At 37.8% G+C, this 18,389-nt stretch overlaps 1 protein-coding gene across 3 annotated transcripts in view; it reads left to right on the top strand.

The window, feature by feature from the left end:
• Positions 1–18,389, top strand: part of COL4A5 (collagen type IV alpha 5 chain) — a 250,361-nt gene that overhangs the window by 116,779 nt on the left and 115,193 nt on the right. For all 3 annotated transcript variants that reach the window (XM_065915481.1, XM_065915480.1, XM_065915478.1), the window contains exons 3-4: positions 9,282–9,371; positions 18,085–18,129. In XM_065915481.1, coding sequence (XP_065771553.1) covers positions 9,282–9,371; positions 18,085–18,129 — 135 coding nt within the window. The remainder of the gene's footprint in view (positions 1–9,281; positions 9,372–18,084; positions 18,130–18,389) is intronic.

The following is an 18,389-nucleotide window of genomic DNA, read 5'->3' as shown; positions in this document are numbered from 1 at the left end:
AAGTGAACAGATAGAGAATCATAACAGAGCACTGGAAATTGTGTTAAAAAAGAAAAGAAAAAAAAATCTAGATTGGAAAAGCATAATATGAGAAAGAACCATTTACCAGATGGGCTTTTAACAGCAGAATGAAGAAGACTGGAGAAAGATGGACAAATAACTTGAGAAACACACATTACCTAACACTAACCAACTAAGTAACTAAATGAAACAAAATATGAATAGCTATATATCTACTAAGGAAATTGAATTATTAAACCCTTCCCACACTCACATAAAAATTCTAGTCCAGAAGGTTACACTGATGAATTATATGAAGCATTTATGTAAGAAACAATATCAGTCTTGCATAAACTCAGACAGTGGAGGGATAAGGACTGATGTCCAACTAATTTTATGAAACAAAATAAGCCCTAAAACCAAACCAAAGACAAAAGTTAAAAATCATTAAACTATAGCTCATTAATAGAGCTGCAGAAATGAAGAACAAAATTTTAGCAAATCACATCCAATGGCATATAAAGCAGATAATATGTTCTTACCAAGTAGGGTAGGGTTTACGCAAGTAATGCATGGTAGGTTTAATATTTGGAAATCAAAAATTATAATTCACCATGTTAAAAAACTAAATAAAAAATTTAAACATAAATAAGCCCACCATATAATTATCTCAATAGATACAAATAAAGCATTTACCAAAATGCTTATTCATCATCAATTTCTGATAAAAATCTCAGCAAACTAGAAGTAGAATGGATTTCCTTAATCTTAAGGAGCATCTACCAAACCCCTATAGCCAAAATTATATTCAGTGGAGAAAGACTACATCCCTTTCTTCTAAGATCAGGACCATGTCTGTTCTCGCTATTTCTATTCAACATTGCCAGTGCAGTAAGACTAGAAAAGGAAAAGCATCCATACTAGAATGGAAGAACAAAACTCTCTTTTTTTGTAGATGAACAATACTAAAATGCTCATAAACTTTGTGAGTGTAGAAAGATCAGAATAAACAAACCTGATAAGATCAATAAAGATCATTTATATGTATATATCGTAACAATGAAAATTTGGAAATAGGAGTTATAAAATGCCTTTTGCAAGAGCACCAGAAATTTGAAATACATGGGAGCAAGTCAGACAAAAATATGTAAGTCCAGTGCACTGAAAACTAAAAAAATATTGTTGAGAGAAATGAATACCTGAATTAACATATCATGTTTAGGGATTAAAGTGCTCAACATTACTAAGATGCCAATTCTCTCCAAATTTATATACAGATTAATAGACCTTCTTACTTTTCTTGTAGAAATTTAGCTGATTCTAAAATTCAAGTGGGGCTTCCCTGGTGGCTCAGATGGTAAAGAATCTGCCTGCAATGTGGGAGACCTGGGTTAGATCCCTGGATGGGGAAGATCCCCTGAAGGAGGGCATGGCAACCCATTCCAGTATTCTTGCTTGGGGAATCCCATGGACAGAGGAGCCTGGCGGGCTAGTCCATAAGGTTACAAAGAGTTGGACTTGGCTGAAGCTACTTAGTATGCACAAAATTCAGGTGTTGGGACTTCCTTGTGGTACTGTGGTTAAGAATCTGCCTTGCAATGCAGAGTACTCAGGTTTGATCCCTGGTCAGGGAACTAAGTTCCCACATGGCTTTTCTTGGTGCAGAGCATGGGTTCTAAGGTGCACAGGCTTCCCAGGCTCTAAAGCACAGACTCAATAGTTGTGAGGCATGAGCTTATTTGCTCCGCAACATGCGGGATCTTTCTGGATCAGGGATTGAACCCATGTCTCCTGCATTGGCCGGTGGATTCTTTACTACTAAGCCACCAGGGAAGCCCAAGAATGTATTCTTTTCTGAAGATACTAAGAGAATGAAAAGACAGTCCACAGTCTAGGGAAAAATATTAATGAATTACCTATCTGATAAGAATCTTAAAACCAGAATATATAAAGAAATCTCAAAACTAAATAATAAACATCCCCAAGTAAAATTGAATTAAAAACAAGTTGGCAAAAGATTTGAAGACACTTCCCAAAAGAAGGTATATAGATGGTGGCAAGTAAACACATGAAGAGTTACTCAACATTATTAATTAGGGAAATGTATAATAAAACTATGAAGAGATACTACTATAAGCCTATAGAAATGTGTAAATATTAGAACATAACCATACCAAATACAGATAAAGGTGTGGAGCAACTGAAATTATCACAGATTGCTGGTAGAGATCTAGAATGATAAAAATACTTTGGAAAATAGTTTGGCAGTTTCTTAAACAGGTTAACATAAACCTGTCATATGACCCCCTCTCTTCCTAGGCATTTATTTACCCATGAGAAATGAAAGCATGTGTCTATGCCATCCTTGTACATGATGTCATGGTAGCTCTATTTGTAATAGCCAGAAACAGGAATCAACTCAACTGCCTTTTAACATGTGATTGAATCTTAGCAAATTGTAGTACAGCTGATCCTTGAACAACATGGATTTTAACTTCATGGGTCTACTTATATTCAGATTTATTTCAATAAATACATACTACAGTAGTATACAGTCTGCAGTTGATTAGAATCCATAGTTACAGAACTGATGATTTGGACCACCAGCTGTAAAATTATACTTAGATTTTTAACCACACAGGGGTTGGCACTCCTGACCCTCATGTTGTTCAAGGGTGATATATGTATATACATACAATGGAATACTACTCTACTATGCAGCAGTAGAACAGAATAAACTATTGACACACTTCTAAATCACAAAGTAATTATTCTGAGTGAAAAGTTAGACAAAATGTATATTCTGTATTATTCCATTAATAAAAAACTTTGAAAAATGCAGATTAATCCCGGGTGATGGAAAGCAAATCAGTTATTTCCTGGGGTTATAAGTAGAGGCAGGAGGAAGACATAAAGGGGGACAAGGAATTTTTTTTATTATTTATAATATTTCCTTTAATATTGTTATTTTTAAAAAATTTTATTTTTTTGGTGCAGTTTTAGGTTCACAGAAAAATTGAAAGAGATACAGATTTCCCATATGTGCCCTGCCCCCACACATGCATAGCTTCCCCAGCTATACCATAGTGGTACATTTGTTACAGTTGATGAACCTACATTGATATGTCATTATCACCCAAAATTTATATTTTATCTTAGCGTTCACTCTTGGTGTTATACCTTCTTTGTGTTTGGAAAAACGTATAATAACAGGTATCCATATTAGATTATCATACAGAGTATTTTCACTGACCTAAAAAAACTCTGCTCCCTCTATTGCTCTCCCCAACCTGTACCCACTGGCAACCACTGATATTTTTACTGTTGGTATAATTTTACCTTTTCCAGAATGTCATATAGATAGAATTACATGGTATGCAGCCTTTTCAGATTAGCTCCTTTCAATTAGTGTTATGCATTTAAATTTCCTTCATGTCTTTTCATGGTGTGATAGCTTGTTTCTTTCTGGACTGATATTAATAATATTCCTTTGGATGCACCACATTTTATCTGTTCACCTACCGAAAGACATCTTGGTTGCTTCCAGGTTTGGCAATTATGAGTTAAACTGCTATAAACATTCACATGCAGGTTTTTGTATGGACATAAATTTTAAACTCCTGTGGGTAAATACCAAGGAACACGATTGCTAGATCATATGATAAAAGTATGTTTAGTTTTGTAAGAAACTGCCAAAGTGTCTTCCAAAGTGGCTGCACCATTTTGCATTCCACCAGTAATGAATGAGGGTTCCTGTTGCTTCACATCCTTGTCAGCATTTGGTATTTTCAATACCCTGGATTTTGGCCATTTTAATGGGTGTGTAGAGGTATCTCATTGTTATTTTTTAATTTCCATTTCCCTGATGACATATGATGTGGAGCATTTTTTTATATGCTTATTTGCCATCTATATATCTTTTTCAGTGAGGTATCAGTTAAAGTTTTTTTGAGTGAGTCTCTGTCTCTTGGTTGTGTCTCTTTGCGACCCGGTGGACTGTAACCCTCCAGGCTCCTCTGACCATGGAATTCTCCAGGCAAGTGTATTGGAGTGGGTAACCATTCCCTTTTCTAGGGGATCTTCCTGACCCAGGGATCGATCCCAGGTGTCCTGTACTGTAGGCTGATTCTTTACAGTCTGAGCCTCCAGGGGAGCCTCATAGAGTCTTTGGCCCATTTTTAAATCAGGTTGTTTTCTTATTGTTCAGTTTTTAAGAGTTTTTTGTCTACTTTGGATAACAGTCCTTTATCAGATGTATCTTTTGAAAATATTTTTTCTCAGTCTGTGATTTGTCTTCCCATTCTCTTGACATTGTTTCTTGCAGAGCAGAAAGTCCAGCTTATCAATTATTTCTTTTGTGGATTGTGCCCTTGTTGTGACATCTAAAATGTCACCACCATATCCAAGGTCGTCTAGGTTTTCTCCCATGTTATTTTCTATGAGTTTTATATTTTGCATTTAAGTCTCTGATCCATTTTGAATTAATTTTTGTGAAGGTGTAAGGTCTGTGTCTAGATTTTTTTTTTTTTTTTTTTGCAGGGAATGTCCAGTTTTTCCAGCACCATTTGTTGAAAAGACAAGGAAATTTTTATGAGTAATAGATATGTTCATTATTTTGGTTGTCACAAATATGACAAAAATTTTCAAATTGTGTACTTTAAGTGAAATTTATTATATATTAATTTTACTTCAATAAAACTGCTTTTTAAATATAAGTTTAACACAGAAGCATGTACATTTTGCCAAAGGAATGAGTTCAAGTACATACTGCTAAAAACAAAATTCACCAGACTGCTGATGAGAACAAGAGATCAATCAATTGACATCCCGAAATTCATGTCATAGTCAAATATTATCTAAACAAAGTGGGCCCCTCTACCAGTTGCATCTGCATTTACTGAGAGCTTGTTAGAAATGCAGATTCTTAGGCTCCATAGCAGACCTACTAAATCTAACTCTGGGGGCAGGACCAGGTAACCTTGTTTCAACAAGCTGTTCAAGTGGTTCTGATGCAAGCTAAAATTTGAGATCTTCTGACCTAGATTATTTCCATTTTGACAGTTCCTAAAGATCCATATTCTTGTTCTAATCACTTTGAATATTTCTTTGTGCTATATAATTACAAACACAATAGAAATTACACAAAAGAAGACACAGTTGCCCATAATTTATGTAATTGTAAAACCATTATAATTGCATTACCTAATTAAGTCATTGTTTCCATTTGTCTCTTAAGGGTATTGCTTTGCCCATAGGTTTATATAATTTTTACTTTTTACAATAGTATAATCCCCAAATAATTTTAATTATAATTGTCACTGTGACAGTTTGTCCTAATTTTAATTTTTCCTATCCTCAGAAATCCAGTATTTTTCCTGTTAATTGTGTATCTGTTTTGATAAACTGTTTTTTTTAATTTTTTATTTATTTTTACCTTTTGGCTGTGCTGGGTCTTCATTTTTGCACTCAGACTTTCTCTAATTTCAGTGAGTGAGAGCTACTCTCTAGTTGCAGTACAGGACCTTCTCATTGTGGTGGCTTCACTTGTAGACTATGGGCTCTAGGGTTTGTGGGCTTCAGTAGTTGCAGCACACAGGCTTAGTTGCTCCATGGCTTGTGGAATCCTCCTTCACCAGGGATCAATCTGGTGTCCCATGCATTGCAAGGTGGATTCTTAACCACTGTACCACCAGGGAAGCCCCAAGAAACTATTCTTAGAATTTATTTTTTATTTCCATGATCACATAACTTTCTTATTGTGATTATAAAGTGGCCTTCCTGTTAAATTTTTATGTGTACCTCTTACTCACAAAGTAGGTTCTACTTCAAAATTAAAAGACACTTACTCCTTGGGACAAAAGTTATGACCAACCTAGATAGCATATTAAAAAGCAGAGACATTACTTTGCCAACAAAGGTCTGTCTAGTCAAGGCTAAGGTTTTTCCAGTGGTCATGTGAGAGTTGGACTGTGAAGAAAGCTGAGCACCGAAGAATTGATGCTTTTGAACTGTGGTACTGGAGAAGACTCTTGAGAGTCCCTTGGACTTCAAGGAGATCCAACCAGTCCATCCTAAAGGAGATCAGTCCTGGGTGTTCATCGGAAGGACTGATGCTGAAGCTGAAACTCCAATACTTTGGCCACCTGATGCGAAGAGTTGACTCATTGGAAAAGACCCTGATGCTGGGAGGGATTGAGGGCAGGAGGAGAAGGGGACAACAGAGGATGAGATGGCTGGGTGGTGTCACCAACTCGATGGACATGAGTATGAGTAATCTCCAGGAGTTGGTGATGTACAGGGAGGCCTGGCGTGCTGCGATTCATGGGGTTGCAAGAGTCAGACATGACTGAGCGACTGAACTGAACTGAATATTGTCATTGGGAGGATTAAATAAGATGAAACATGGAAAGAATTAAGAATGAACTCTGGCAAATAGAAAGCATTCAATACACATTTGCTATTGTTATTGTTGAGTGTTAGGTGCCTGTGTGATATATAAGAGGAGATGTTTAAGACATTTGGCCCTGTGAGCCCAGCTTTTAGGAAAAAATATGTTGATATTTGAGATATCCCAGAGAAAGGGTCAAAAAAGGACATTCAATGTAATACCAATATTTAAAGGACAGGCAGAGAGAGACGACTATTATTCCACAAAGAAAAATGAGAATAATTTTTTTTTTATCCAAATGTGGGCAGGCAGCACAAACCAGTTTTTTTTAAGTTTGACCTTCAGAAATAGGTATACCACATCATTTTCTATGTTAGTGAGTGTAACTAGCAAATTACAGTAAAATCTAGGTAGTTATAAGGATTAAATAATTGCCTGATAACCAGTAGAAAGGGTAGGCATGCAACAAATGTCAGTTTTCCCTACTTCCTGTATTAGGAATTAGGTTAGAGGACCCTCTTGCACTCTCTCCTCATGGAAGCCTTCTATAGTTTCTACTGCAGGAAACTTTCTACCTTTTGAAGACTGGGGGTTGCTATTGCGTTTTTTCTGCTAATTTCCTCCGGTAGCTGCCCTTCTGTCTTTCTTGGGATGATACTGCTCTGTCAACTAGATAGGACTACAACATTGTTTGACTATTATGTGAGGAGATTTCAGGATAGGAATCTGGTATAGGTATATGGTTTTTATTAATACAAGTGTAGTTAAGCTTTTTAGCACTCTCTACTTTCAGTTTCTAGCTTAGTCCTCTATTATCTATAGCCCAGGTAGCAATTTGGCTTCTGAAACTATATAGCTCTCTTCAAGCATTAGCCTCAAGTTTTGGCAGAGGTATGCTCTAAATACCAGCGGAAATCCTAAAACATAGCTGTGTTTTCCACTTATGGAAATCTACTCCAACTAGATCATTTTATTTCATCCCAGCTTCCTTTCTGACTGGCACTTTTGATTAGATTTCTATTACCAGCTCTGCTATAAATGGGCTATGTAGTGAATTGAGGCAATCTAGGTCTAAAATTTTTTAATCTTCTATTTCTCTTTTCTTGTTCTGTTTCCTTCAAAATAATGGAATTGAAATTCTGTGTGTGTGTGTGTGTGTGTGTGTGTGTTGCTCAGTCGTGTCTGACTCTTTGCGACTCCATGGACTTTAGCCCACCAGGCTCTTCTGTCCATGAACTTCTCCAGGCAAGAATACTGGATTGGGTTGCCATTTCCTTCTCCAGGGCATCTTCCCAACCCAGGGATCGAACCTGGGTCTCCCACATTGCAGATGATTCTTTACCATCTAAGCCACCAGGGAAGCACTTTGGATGCTAAATTATCACAATCCTATGAGTAATTAAAACAACAAAGAGATACATTTATTGAAAATAGAAAATACAGTAACATGTCAATAATGATAATTATTGTCAATGCTACAGGAATGTGGAGACCTACCATTAATTGGGTAACATTTGCTTCATTGGTTTTGAAGTAATAAGTGAAAATTGACCAGAAGTAGCCTTTTCAAAGTTCTTATATTTATTATAGTATGACTCAACATAACAAGAAATTATTCAGTACAAGATTATCTAAGCCTTAGTACTTAACACACACACACACACACACACACACACACACACACACACACACACACACACACACACACACACACACACACACACACACACACACACACACGTGCCCACTGGGATTGTGAATGAAAGTCTGTTGTTCCTTAACCTCCAGGGCTATATGCCTCTTATGGGCCATTAGTCAGTTGCCTTGTAGATATACATGCTTCGTCTTTCTCACCTGCTGCCTAGGCTGTCATCGTGGATAGAATCTGGGGAGAGGGGTTCCCAGAACAAGGTCCAGAGCCTTTGGCCAGAGACTCAACCTTCAAGCCTTAGAAAAGTAGAGGAACTGCGTGCAGCCGAGCAGTTGAAAGCTCATGCCTTGGAACTATGAGCCCTTGGGGTTATTAAATGTAATAGTGGTGAATTTGCTTTCTGTGGTTGGATCCCCTGGAGATGTTGGGGTTTTTACTCTTTGCATAATTGACTGTATGCAAGTTAACTAACTCTGATATGTCTAATGGTATGTTAGTACACATAGTGGCTCTGTAGCCCCCACCTATCTGGTTGTAGAGATTTGCACATCAGGCAACCTTTGTTGATAGATTCTGACAAGATGTGGTGGATCCTCACTAGTAGGTAGGCACCCCTCCTGTGCTGGTATTGATAAGTGCTGTGGTCAGAACTGGGACTTGAGTCATAATTAGTGGTGGTTTTTTCTTTTTCTTTTTTACCAGAACAAACATGGACTCCTTTTTAAATTTAATTTTACAATCAGAAAAAATATATAAAGATCTTGATATTATCAAGCCCTTTTCTAGCTAACTTATCCCTAACCAGCTAATTAATTTCCATTATGAATAATCCTACAACTCTATGCTCTACTATAAACCTGAAATCTTCTCTGATGTTCTTTTAACCTTCTTCATCTGTGTACCATACTTATTTCAATGTAACCCTTTCAGACCTAGTTTCCTGAATTTATTGCCATCTTCCCTGTTAAATTCTTCATGTCAGTATGTTTCAGCTTTATTTCATCTCTGATAAGCCTTTAAATTTTATGAGAAAGCAAGAGATTACATTACCAAATATGATATAAATTTAGAGTGGTTTGTGTTTTTCTACTCATACAGTTTTCTTCATGTTAGTAGATACTCTGAATTTAGCATAAATAAATTAATCTTCTCTAGATAGTCATTTGATGTTTTTGAATCTCATCCATGCTTCTGCTTGAAAATTGACGAGTGACCTTATCTTTCTTTCTTGTCCAATTGCAGGGGGAGAGAGGATTTCCAGGTTTGGAAGGCCATCCAGGTTTGCCTGGATTTCCAGGTCCAGAAGGGCCCCCAGGGCCTCGGGGACAAAAGGTACGTGCCAAGTTGCCAGTCAGTAATACCAAAGAAATGAAGTCATCTTAATATGGGGTAAGTGTCAGATGAATTAAAAAGTTACTGAATTACAGCCAAAAACTAATATTTAAATAAAACAGTAGAATGGCCAAGAATTTATACTTCATTGTTGGTTTCTGTAAAAGGCAAAATGTTACTGCTGTATTCAAATGCTTTTGGAAGATACTGTTAATGGTGTGTGGTTATTGGGATCCTGAACAAAACTTAAGTCCTGTCAGGAGCTCAGCTGAGCTGGAGAGAGCTGAACTGCCAGGTGTCAGAGTACTGGTTAAGACAACAAGCCAAAATGAAAGTAACAGTCAAGCTTTTAGTCACCTACTGTGACAGTGTGTATAAGCAAAACATAAACCAGAGAAAGTGTGGATTTCCCCACTGTTCCATTTTTCCTCGTGGAAAAGTGCCAGTGAGGGTCAAATGCTTCAGCATGGGGAATTGTTTCATTGCTGCAGAAACTTGGAGGGAAAAAACTGCTGTTTTTTAGTATACCAGAGGGCTGGATGGATGAAGGGAGAGAGGGAAGAGCTAGGAGTAGAAAAGTACAGAGAACAGAAAAAAATGTCCTCAAGGTCCCCATCCTGCACTCAATATAAGAGGTCTTCACCAAGGCTCCATATAAAGAGGTCTTTCAATGCAAATGTGCATAAGAGCATGATCAGCCAGGAGGACTGATGCTCTAACTACAACTCCCTTCAGAGACTGACATGCATTGGCTGTGCACTAATTCTGGTGTGGGATGGGCCACTTTCCTGTATGAGGCTTTCTGGCATGGGATGGGCAGCTTTTCTATGTGAGGCTTACCATGAGGTCTTTTGTAACTGCCTGTGGCTGGGTCTGAAAAATCACACATAGGCCTTTAGCCAGGAGCCAGAATCCTCAGTTTCATCTCTTGATTTTTTAAGACCCATGAGAAACATAGGTCACTCCAACATGGACCTGGATGGGTCGGACTTTGAGGAGTTATGTCACAATATAATTAGTATGAGGCTACAGTGAATCATGGTGTTGATCAAAATTACTCCAAGCAGGATGATCAGGCCTGCCTGGAGGAGTGAGTGTAACCATCAGCCCAAACCACTGGGCTTCCCTGGTGGCTCATACAGTTACCAAGCCAGGAATAGATGGCCCATAGCCCATCTGATCAAATTTAGAGAGCCAGAAGTCTTAATCTGGTGATAGACTGCTCTACCTTGCCAGTTTTAGTGATGTAGGTACATCATGAAGTTCTGGCAATAGCAAGACCATTCCTTGGTTGGCCAGCAGGAAGTTGAAGACTAGGCTGTTAATCCAGTACTACTCAGGCCAGGTTGTTGAGGCTGGTCTGTTGTGCTTCCAAAGCTGAAGTGGTATCATTAATGACTTTAGTAGAGGTCAAGGACAAGTTGGGGCTTCCCTGGTAACTCAGCTGGTAAAGAATCCACCTGCAATACAAGAGACCCCAGTTCAATTCCTGGGTCAAGAAGATCCCATGGAGAAAGGATAGGCTACCCACTCCAGTATTCTTGGGCTTCCCTGGTAACTCAGCTGGTAAAGAATCCACTAGCATTGTGGGAGACCTGGGTTTGATCCCTGGATTGGGAAGATCCCCTGGAGAAGGGAACAGTTACCCACTCCAGTATGCTGCCAAGAATTCCATGGACTGTATAGTCCGTGGGGTCGCAAAGAGTCAGACACAACTGAGCAACTTTCACTTCATTTTCAAGGACAAGTTGCACACAACTTTTTCTAATGAATGGTCCTGACAGTGGGAAAAGCTGCCAGCAACATAAACATGAGCAGACTATTCTCCTGAGTAACCACAATCTACCTTGAGTTCCACTCTTACTCTATTTTACTGTGATGTGCTCATTGGGAGAGGCTGTTTGAATATTTAGAAGTCTCTCGTCAATGCCCCCATTATGTACATTGGTCAGAAAGTCAAAGGCCTGACTTTTACAAAAGAAATATCCCAAGGTGGGGTGCACATGGTGATGGGAGGGTAAAAGTTATTGATAATCATGGGACTCAAACAGCCAGAAGTCCCTCCTGGCGAGTAGAGTCCTTGAGTGGAATTGCAAAATTTGTATAAGGTAGGGGAATGTGTGGGGGAGAAGACCACCACTATTGATGTCAAAATAGCTCCAATGGCAAATCCCATATCCGTTTTCCCAGATGCCTCAGTTGATCCCAACTTAAGAACAAGTTGACATCTGAAGAGGTGTTTTATTTCTGTAGCATCAGAGTCCAACTGTGGCAACGCATCAGTGTAACAGTGTTGGGATATCTGAGGTACTAAGAATTTCCATGTTTAGAGAAATACCCATTTGTTGTATTCAGGGACACAGCAGACATTTATCTGCAGGGCTGGGTGATGGGTGACATGTCTACCAGTTTGTCAAATTGAGTGGTGACTATCTGAGACAATTGTATCAATGAATCTGGTGAGGAGGAAGTCACGCAGGCTTTTCTGTGAGAGAGGAAGAAGAAAGGGTAGGTACATACACCCTCCCTCTCCTGTACCCATGCTCAAAGATCCGAAGATGCTGCCATCCTGTCAGTTGGTGATACTTTTCCCCATTGACTTCTGTGTGGGCAGTCTCTCCTATGCCATGAGCAAGGATAACATCTTATGTGCATGTTAAGATATGGAATGGGAAGAAATAATAGCGAATTTTAAAATTGGGAGAAGTTTTGGAGTTTTTTAATGGCTCTTTTGGCTCATTCTCCTTTACTATCTGTATTAGTTAGACAGATGAACTGATAGATGAAAGGGCTAGTTCTGTTCATTTTCCTGGAAAAGAAAACTGGTTTAAAAACCCTTTTTTTCCCCTAATTTTATTTCATGGAATTGTGGTACATCATGCCATTAGAGCATGAAGGGAATCAAATGGATACTTACCTAGTGGTCTTCTTAGTAAAGGGGGAAAATTAACTTAAATACATAATGCTTTTTAACACCTACTATACCATAGCATAGATTATGGGAATAGGTTTGCGCATAATCTCTGAGGAGGTGGTAGTTCACCAAGGAATTTTGTTAGATTCAAGAACAGACATGACTTGTATAAATTTCCTGAATAGAGAACTTTTACATTGAGGAAAAAGCAAAACTCCAAATGACTGCATAAAATTTAAGTAGGTGGGACATACAACAGAATTTCCTAGTCTAATGAGGTATAAAACATCAGAATGTTTCTTATACACCCAAGCGCAGCACAGAAATAGCAGAAAGATCTGAGTCAAGTGGGTATAATTGAGCACTAGGTGCTTAGTTGCTCAGTCATGTCCAACTCTTTGCGACCCTATGGATTGTAGCTCTCCATGCTCCTCTGTCCATGGGATTCTCCAGGCAAGAATACTGGAGTGAGATGTCATTTCCTGCTCCAGGGGAATCTTCCTGACCCAAGGATTGAATCGGGGTCTCCTGCATTGCAGCTGGATTCTTTACCGTTGGAGCCACCAAGGAAGCCCAGTGAGCGAAAGTCTCTCAGTCATGTCCGACTCTTTGCAACCCCTTGAACTATACAGTTCGTGGAATTCTCCAGGCCAGAATATCGGAATGGGTAGCCATCCCCTTCTCCAGGGGATCTTCCCAACCCAGGGATCAAATCCAGGTCTCCCACATTGCAGGCTGAGCTGAGCCACCAGGGAAGCCCAGAATTGGGCACTAACTCAGCAGTAATCCATGCACATTGTTGGCAAAGGACATCTCGATGAATTCCAGCTTGGACTAGACTGTCTCACCCCCTTAACACCTTGAAACTACTTAAGCTCTCCATAACTTAGGCGCAGGCTTGTGAAAATGAGGTGGGAAGTCCAGTCAATTGAGGTTAAATTTCAGTAATGTCAGTGAAATAGATCCTTAGTAATTAAGTTGAACCATAAAAAACTAAAGTTACATTTGTTGCATCTAAGTTTACCTGGTATTAGTTGCTGAGTTTCTTGCACACAGTGCTCACTGAGTGGTTTCAGTTTTAATAAAATTTACGTCAAATTTTTAAAAACTAACTACATTACATTTTTTCGAAATAATTTACAATTAATTGGGACTATTGTACAGCGTATGATAATTTTTAAAGGTGTAGTGTGCAGTTTAAATCAAGAAAGCAATTCAATCTTTTGCTGTGATTCCATTTCTGTATTCATAAAATGAGAAGGTTTTACTGCTTTCTAAGCTCTGGGGTTTTTTAATTGGAAGCACGTTGTGCTTCAGTGTCTACTATGACTTCATACTTCCCAATATAGCTGAATTTATACTTTTTACGTGATTGGATGTTTGGACACGTGTATATATTAACGTACATGCCAAGTCAAAAATTTTGTATGATTATTCTTTAATCTGTATACATTTGTATATGAAAGTAAAAGTATAGAAAGCAAATATATAAATAACATATATAGGAGTGTATATATAAAAATTTCCAAAGTATTTCTTTATTCTTAAAAATAATTGATTTTCCATAATCTATTCATTTTGTTCAAAATAAATTAACATAAAATGTATACAGTGAAAAATACCTCCTTTCCACTGTGTCCATTAGCCACTGAGGTCTATACATTCATAATGAGTACTCATGTTATTTTCTTGTGAAAACTGAGCATCTTTTCATTTCTGTGAACTGTGTGTTTATATAATTTGCCCACTTTTCTACTGGATTGTTGGCGTTTTCATATTTTAGTGAGCTATTTATATTTCAGGGAGATTGCCCTTTATCTGTGTATGTGTATATTTATGTCCCTCTGTGTTTATCGAAGGTCTGTTATGGCTTTTGGTTTTGAATAGGAAATGCCTTCCCCACTGTAAGATTGTAAAATAATTCTCCCATGTTTTATTCCAGTATATTAATAGTTTCACTTTTTTCATGTAAATATTATATCAATTTCCAATTCACCCTGGTATAGTTTGTGATATAAATTCTACTTTTATTTTCTAGATGTCCTCACAAGTGTGCCCCAATATAATTTTCTGCACTGATTTGTAATGCATTTTCATTATATACCAAATTCACATGATTATATGGACCAGTTTCTGAACTTCTCATACTCTTCCAATGGTCTGCTTATTCAGATATCAGAACCAAACTATTTTAATTATTGACCTGTTATATTTTATCTGACACTGCTAGTGTCTCCTCATTTGTCTTTTATTCGTTAGAATTTTTCTCAGTGTTATTGCTTACTTATTTTTCCACGTAAACATTAGTCACTTTGTCTTATAAATCTTATACATCTTATTCAGTTTGATGCTAAATATTTTATCTTTTTCTGCTATTATAAATTGCATATTTTCTTCTATCATGTTTTCTAACAGGTAGTTGTTGGTATGTAAGAAAACTATTGATTTCTTCATATTTTTTTTATATACAGCTACCTTACTGAATTATTTTATTGATTATAGTAATTTTTCATTTAATTAGTTTGGATTTCCCATGCACACAAGCATATTATATACAAATAATTCATTTTGCCTCATTTTTCCCAATTTTTATACCTCTGATTTCTTTTATTTTTTTTTTGCATTAAACAATTTTATTGTCTTACATTCAAAAGCTATAGAATGATCTTAAAGTACAAAATGGAGAATTTATGTCTATAAGTTTTCTGCTTTTTGTGGCATTCACTGTAGAAAAGTTGGATAATTCAAAACTGTAAAGAAATGGATTTTGCGGAACTGTAATACTATCACTCCAAGATGATCGATATTAACATTGTGGTATATTTTCTCAGTATTTTTTTTTTTTTAATTTTACTTAAACTTTATTTTTTTTTTTTTAGAGTGAACTCTTCTCTTTATTTATTTATTTTTTTCCAGTGGGTTTTGTCATACATTGACATGAATCAGCCATAGAGTTACACGTATTCCCCATCCCGATTCCCCCTCCCACCTCCCTCTCCACCCGACTCCTCCGGGTCCTCCCAGTGCACCAGGCTCGAGCACTTGTCTCATGCATCCCACCTGGGCTGGTGATCTGTTTCACCATAGATAATATACATGCTTTTCTTTTAAAACATCCCACCCTCATCTTCTCCCACAGAGTTCAAAAGTCTGTTCTGTACTTCTGTGTCTCTTTTTCTTTTTTGCATATAGGGTTATTGTTACCATCTTTCTAAATTCCATATATATGTGTTAGTATCCTGTAATGTTCTTTATCTTTCTGGCTTACTTCACTCTGTATAATGGGCTCCAGTTTCATCCATCTCATTAGAACTGATTCAAATGAATTCTTTTTAACAGCTGAGTAATATTCCATGGTGTATATGTACCATAGCTTCCTTATCCATTCATCTGCTGATGGGCATCTAGATTGCTTCCATGTCCTGGCTATTATAAACAGTGCTGCGATGAACATTGGGGTGCACGTGTCTCTTTCAGATCTGGTTTCCTCAGTGTGTATACACATGAAAAGTTGCTCAACATCACTCATCATTAGAGAAATGCAAATCAAAACCACAATGAGGTACCATTACACGCCAGTCAGGATGGCTGCTACCCAAAAGTCTACAAACAATAAATGCTGGAGAGGGTGTGGAGAAAAGGGAAACCTCTTACACTGTTGGTGGGAATGCAAATTAGTACAGCCACTATGGAAAACAGTGTGGAGATTTCTTAAAAAACTGGAAATAGAACTGCCATATGATTTCTTTTATTTAGACATGTTGCTTTGTATGGCCAATATAGTATTAAGGCATCCTTGTCTTATTTCTGCCTTCAGTGGGAATACATAAAATGATTCATTGAGCAATCAATCTTCTAGTTTTAAAATAGATTTAGATTTACTTTAAGTTCCTTAGAGATGCATCTGTTGTGAAAAGAGTAGATTATTAAGCTTGTTTGCAAGCAGAGTATGGCAGGCAGATTAATATCCACCTCATAATTGTGCTTTGTCACTCAGTCGTGTCCAACTCTTTGCAACCCCATGGACTGTAGCCCACCAGGCTCCTCTGTCCATTGGGATTCTTCAGGCAAGAATACTGAAGTTGGTTGCCATGCCCTCCTCCAGGAGATCTTTCCAACCCAGGGATCGAACCCCGGTCTCCCACATTGCAGGTGGATTCTTTACCATCTGAGCCACCAGGAAGCCAAAGATGTCCGTAACTAATCCCCAGAACTTGTGAATATGTTAGGTTATAAAAGTAAGTGAAATTAAGATTACAGGTGGAATTAAACCTGCTAGGCAACTGGTTTTAAACTAGGGTAATTTTTCTGGTTACTCTGAGTAGACCCAGTATAATCACAAGGGTCCTTTAAATGTGGAAGAGGGAGGCAGAAGAATCAGTGTCAGAGTGATGCAATGTTAGAAAAACTCATTCAGCTGTCACTGAATGTGAAGATTGAAGAGAGCCATGAGCAGAGGGATGCTGGTAGCTCTCGAAGCTGGGGAAAGAAAATAAATGAAATCTCAACCCTCCAGAAAGTAACACAGCTCTCCCACTGAGACTTCCAGAACTGTATGTAAGATCGTATTTTTTTTTAGCCCACCAAGTTTGTGGTAATTTGTAAGAGCAGTATAAGAAACTAATACATCAGGTAACCTTTTCCCCAAATAAAATTTTTCATGAAACCCCAAATAAAACAGATAAAAACGGAGCTTTACTGATTGAAGAGGGGCTGTGACATGGGCATAAAGGAACCTCTAAGGGAATCTCTAGGATTGTAAGTAGAGTAGTTTGGAAGCTTGTATAAAGCAAGATATCCCAAGTTAGTAAAACTATCTAAAGCCTCAGATGGTGGCCTACTAACTGTACGTTCCACTGAAAATCCTGCCTATTGGAGCAGGATTAGGTTTTCTTTATCCCCCCCCCCCCTTTTTTAACTACTTAGGAAAACTTAGTGAGGCAAGACTTTAAATTCTCAGCAATGCAGTTGTAACTAGAAATGGGTAAATAGATTAACAATCCTGTGGGCAGCCTCTTTTGCATGAAGTCTGCAGCAGAAACTTGAAAGTCTGTGGCTCTTTCTTGTTGCTTCTTAGCTCTGACAGTAGGAAGTGCCTGTATAAAACGTAGCAAAGCTTTAAAACAGCAAACTCATGAACAGCTCATATTTAGGTTCAGAGGTGATGCTGTTTGTTAGCAGCATGGTGAGCAGATTGACACAATATAGAAACTGTTCAGATTTTCAGCTCTAATTTTGTTAATGCATAAATGATTTGGGGCTTCCCCAGTGGCCCAGTGGTAAAGATTCCACCTGCAATGCAGGAGATGCAGGAGACATGCATTCGATCCCTGGGTCGGGGAGATCCCCTGGAAGAAGAAATGACAACCCAGTCCAGGATTCTTGCCTGGATAATCCATGGACCAGGATAATCCCTGGTGGGCTATGGTCTGTGGAGTCCCAAAGAGTCAGACATGACTGAGCGACTGATCACGCACACACGCACAAATGATTTGAGGGATACCTGTACCACTACTTAATCTTCATTTTCTTGACATGATTCAGAACTAACTTTATAGGTATAAGGTTTCTTCTGCATGTCAACAGTTTTCTTCTTAGTAAATAAAGGCCTTTCTTTTTAGCTTTTGACTTACCTTAGCGCTTTTAGTCTCAATAATAAACACTTCTTCCTTGAGTATATAAATTTATCACTAACTTTCATAAAGGTTCACAAAAACTTGTCTCAGTTCACAATACAAAGTTAGTTATTTGAGGGCTCTTTTTGAAGGAAACATAACTAAATTATGTTGTATTTTTTAGGGTGATGATGGACTTCCAGGACCACCAGGACCAAAAGGGATCAGAGTAAGTGATATTTGCTGTATCAAATATTTTGTTGGTCAAACGGAGAAGCTACTGAAGTGTTATAAGGCAACTGGAAAAAGACTCATATAGAAACGCAGGAAGAAAAGTGAAGTCTTTTATGATTTTTATTTTTATTTTTTTGCTCTTGCTTTAAAACTAATGATTTATTTTTTATTTTTTTCATTTATTTTTATTAGTTGGAGGCTAATTATTTTACAACATTGTAGTGCTTTTTGCCATACATTGACATGAATCAGCCA

This window comes from Muntiacus reevesi, chromosome X, assembly GCF_963930625.1.
Source record: "Muntiacus reevesi chromosome X, mMunRee1.1, whole genome shotgun sequence".
Taxonomy (NCBI): Eukaryota; Metazoa; Chordata; class Mammalia; order Artiodactyla; family Cervidae; genus Muntiacus; species Muntiacus reevesi.
The sequence above is the reverse complement of the archived record's forward strand: the minus strand, read 5'-3'. Positions and strand labels throughout refer to the sequence as shown.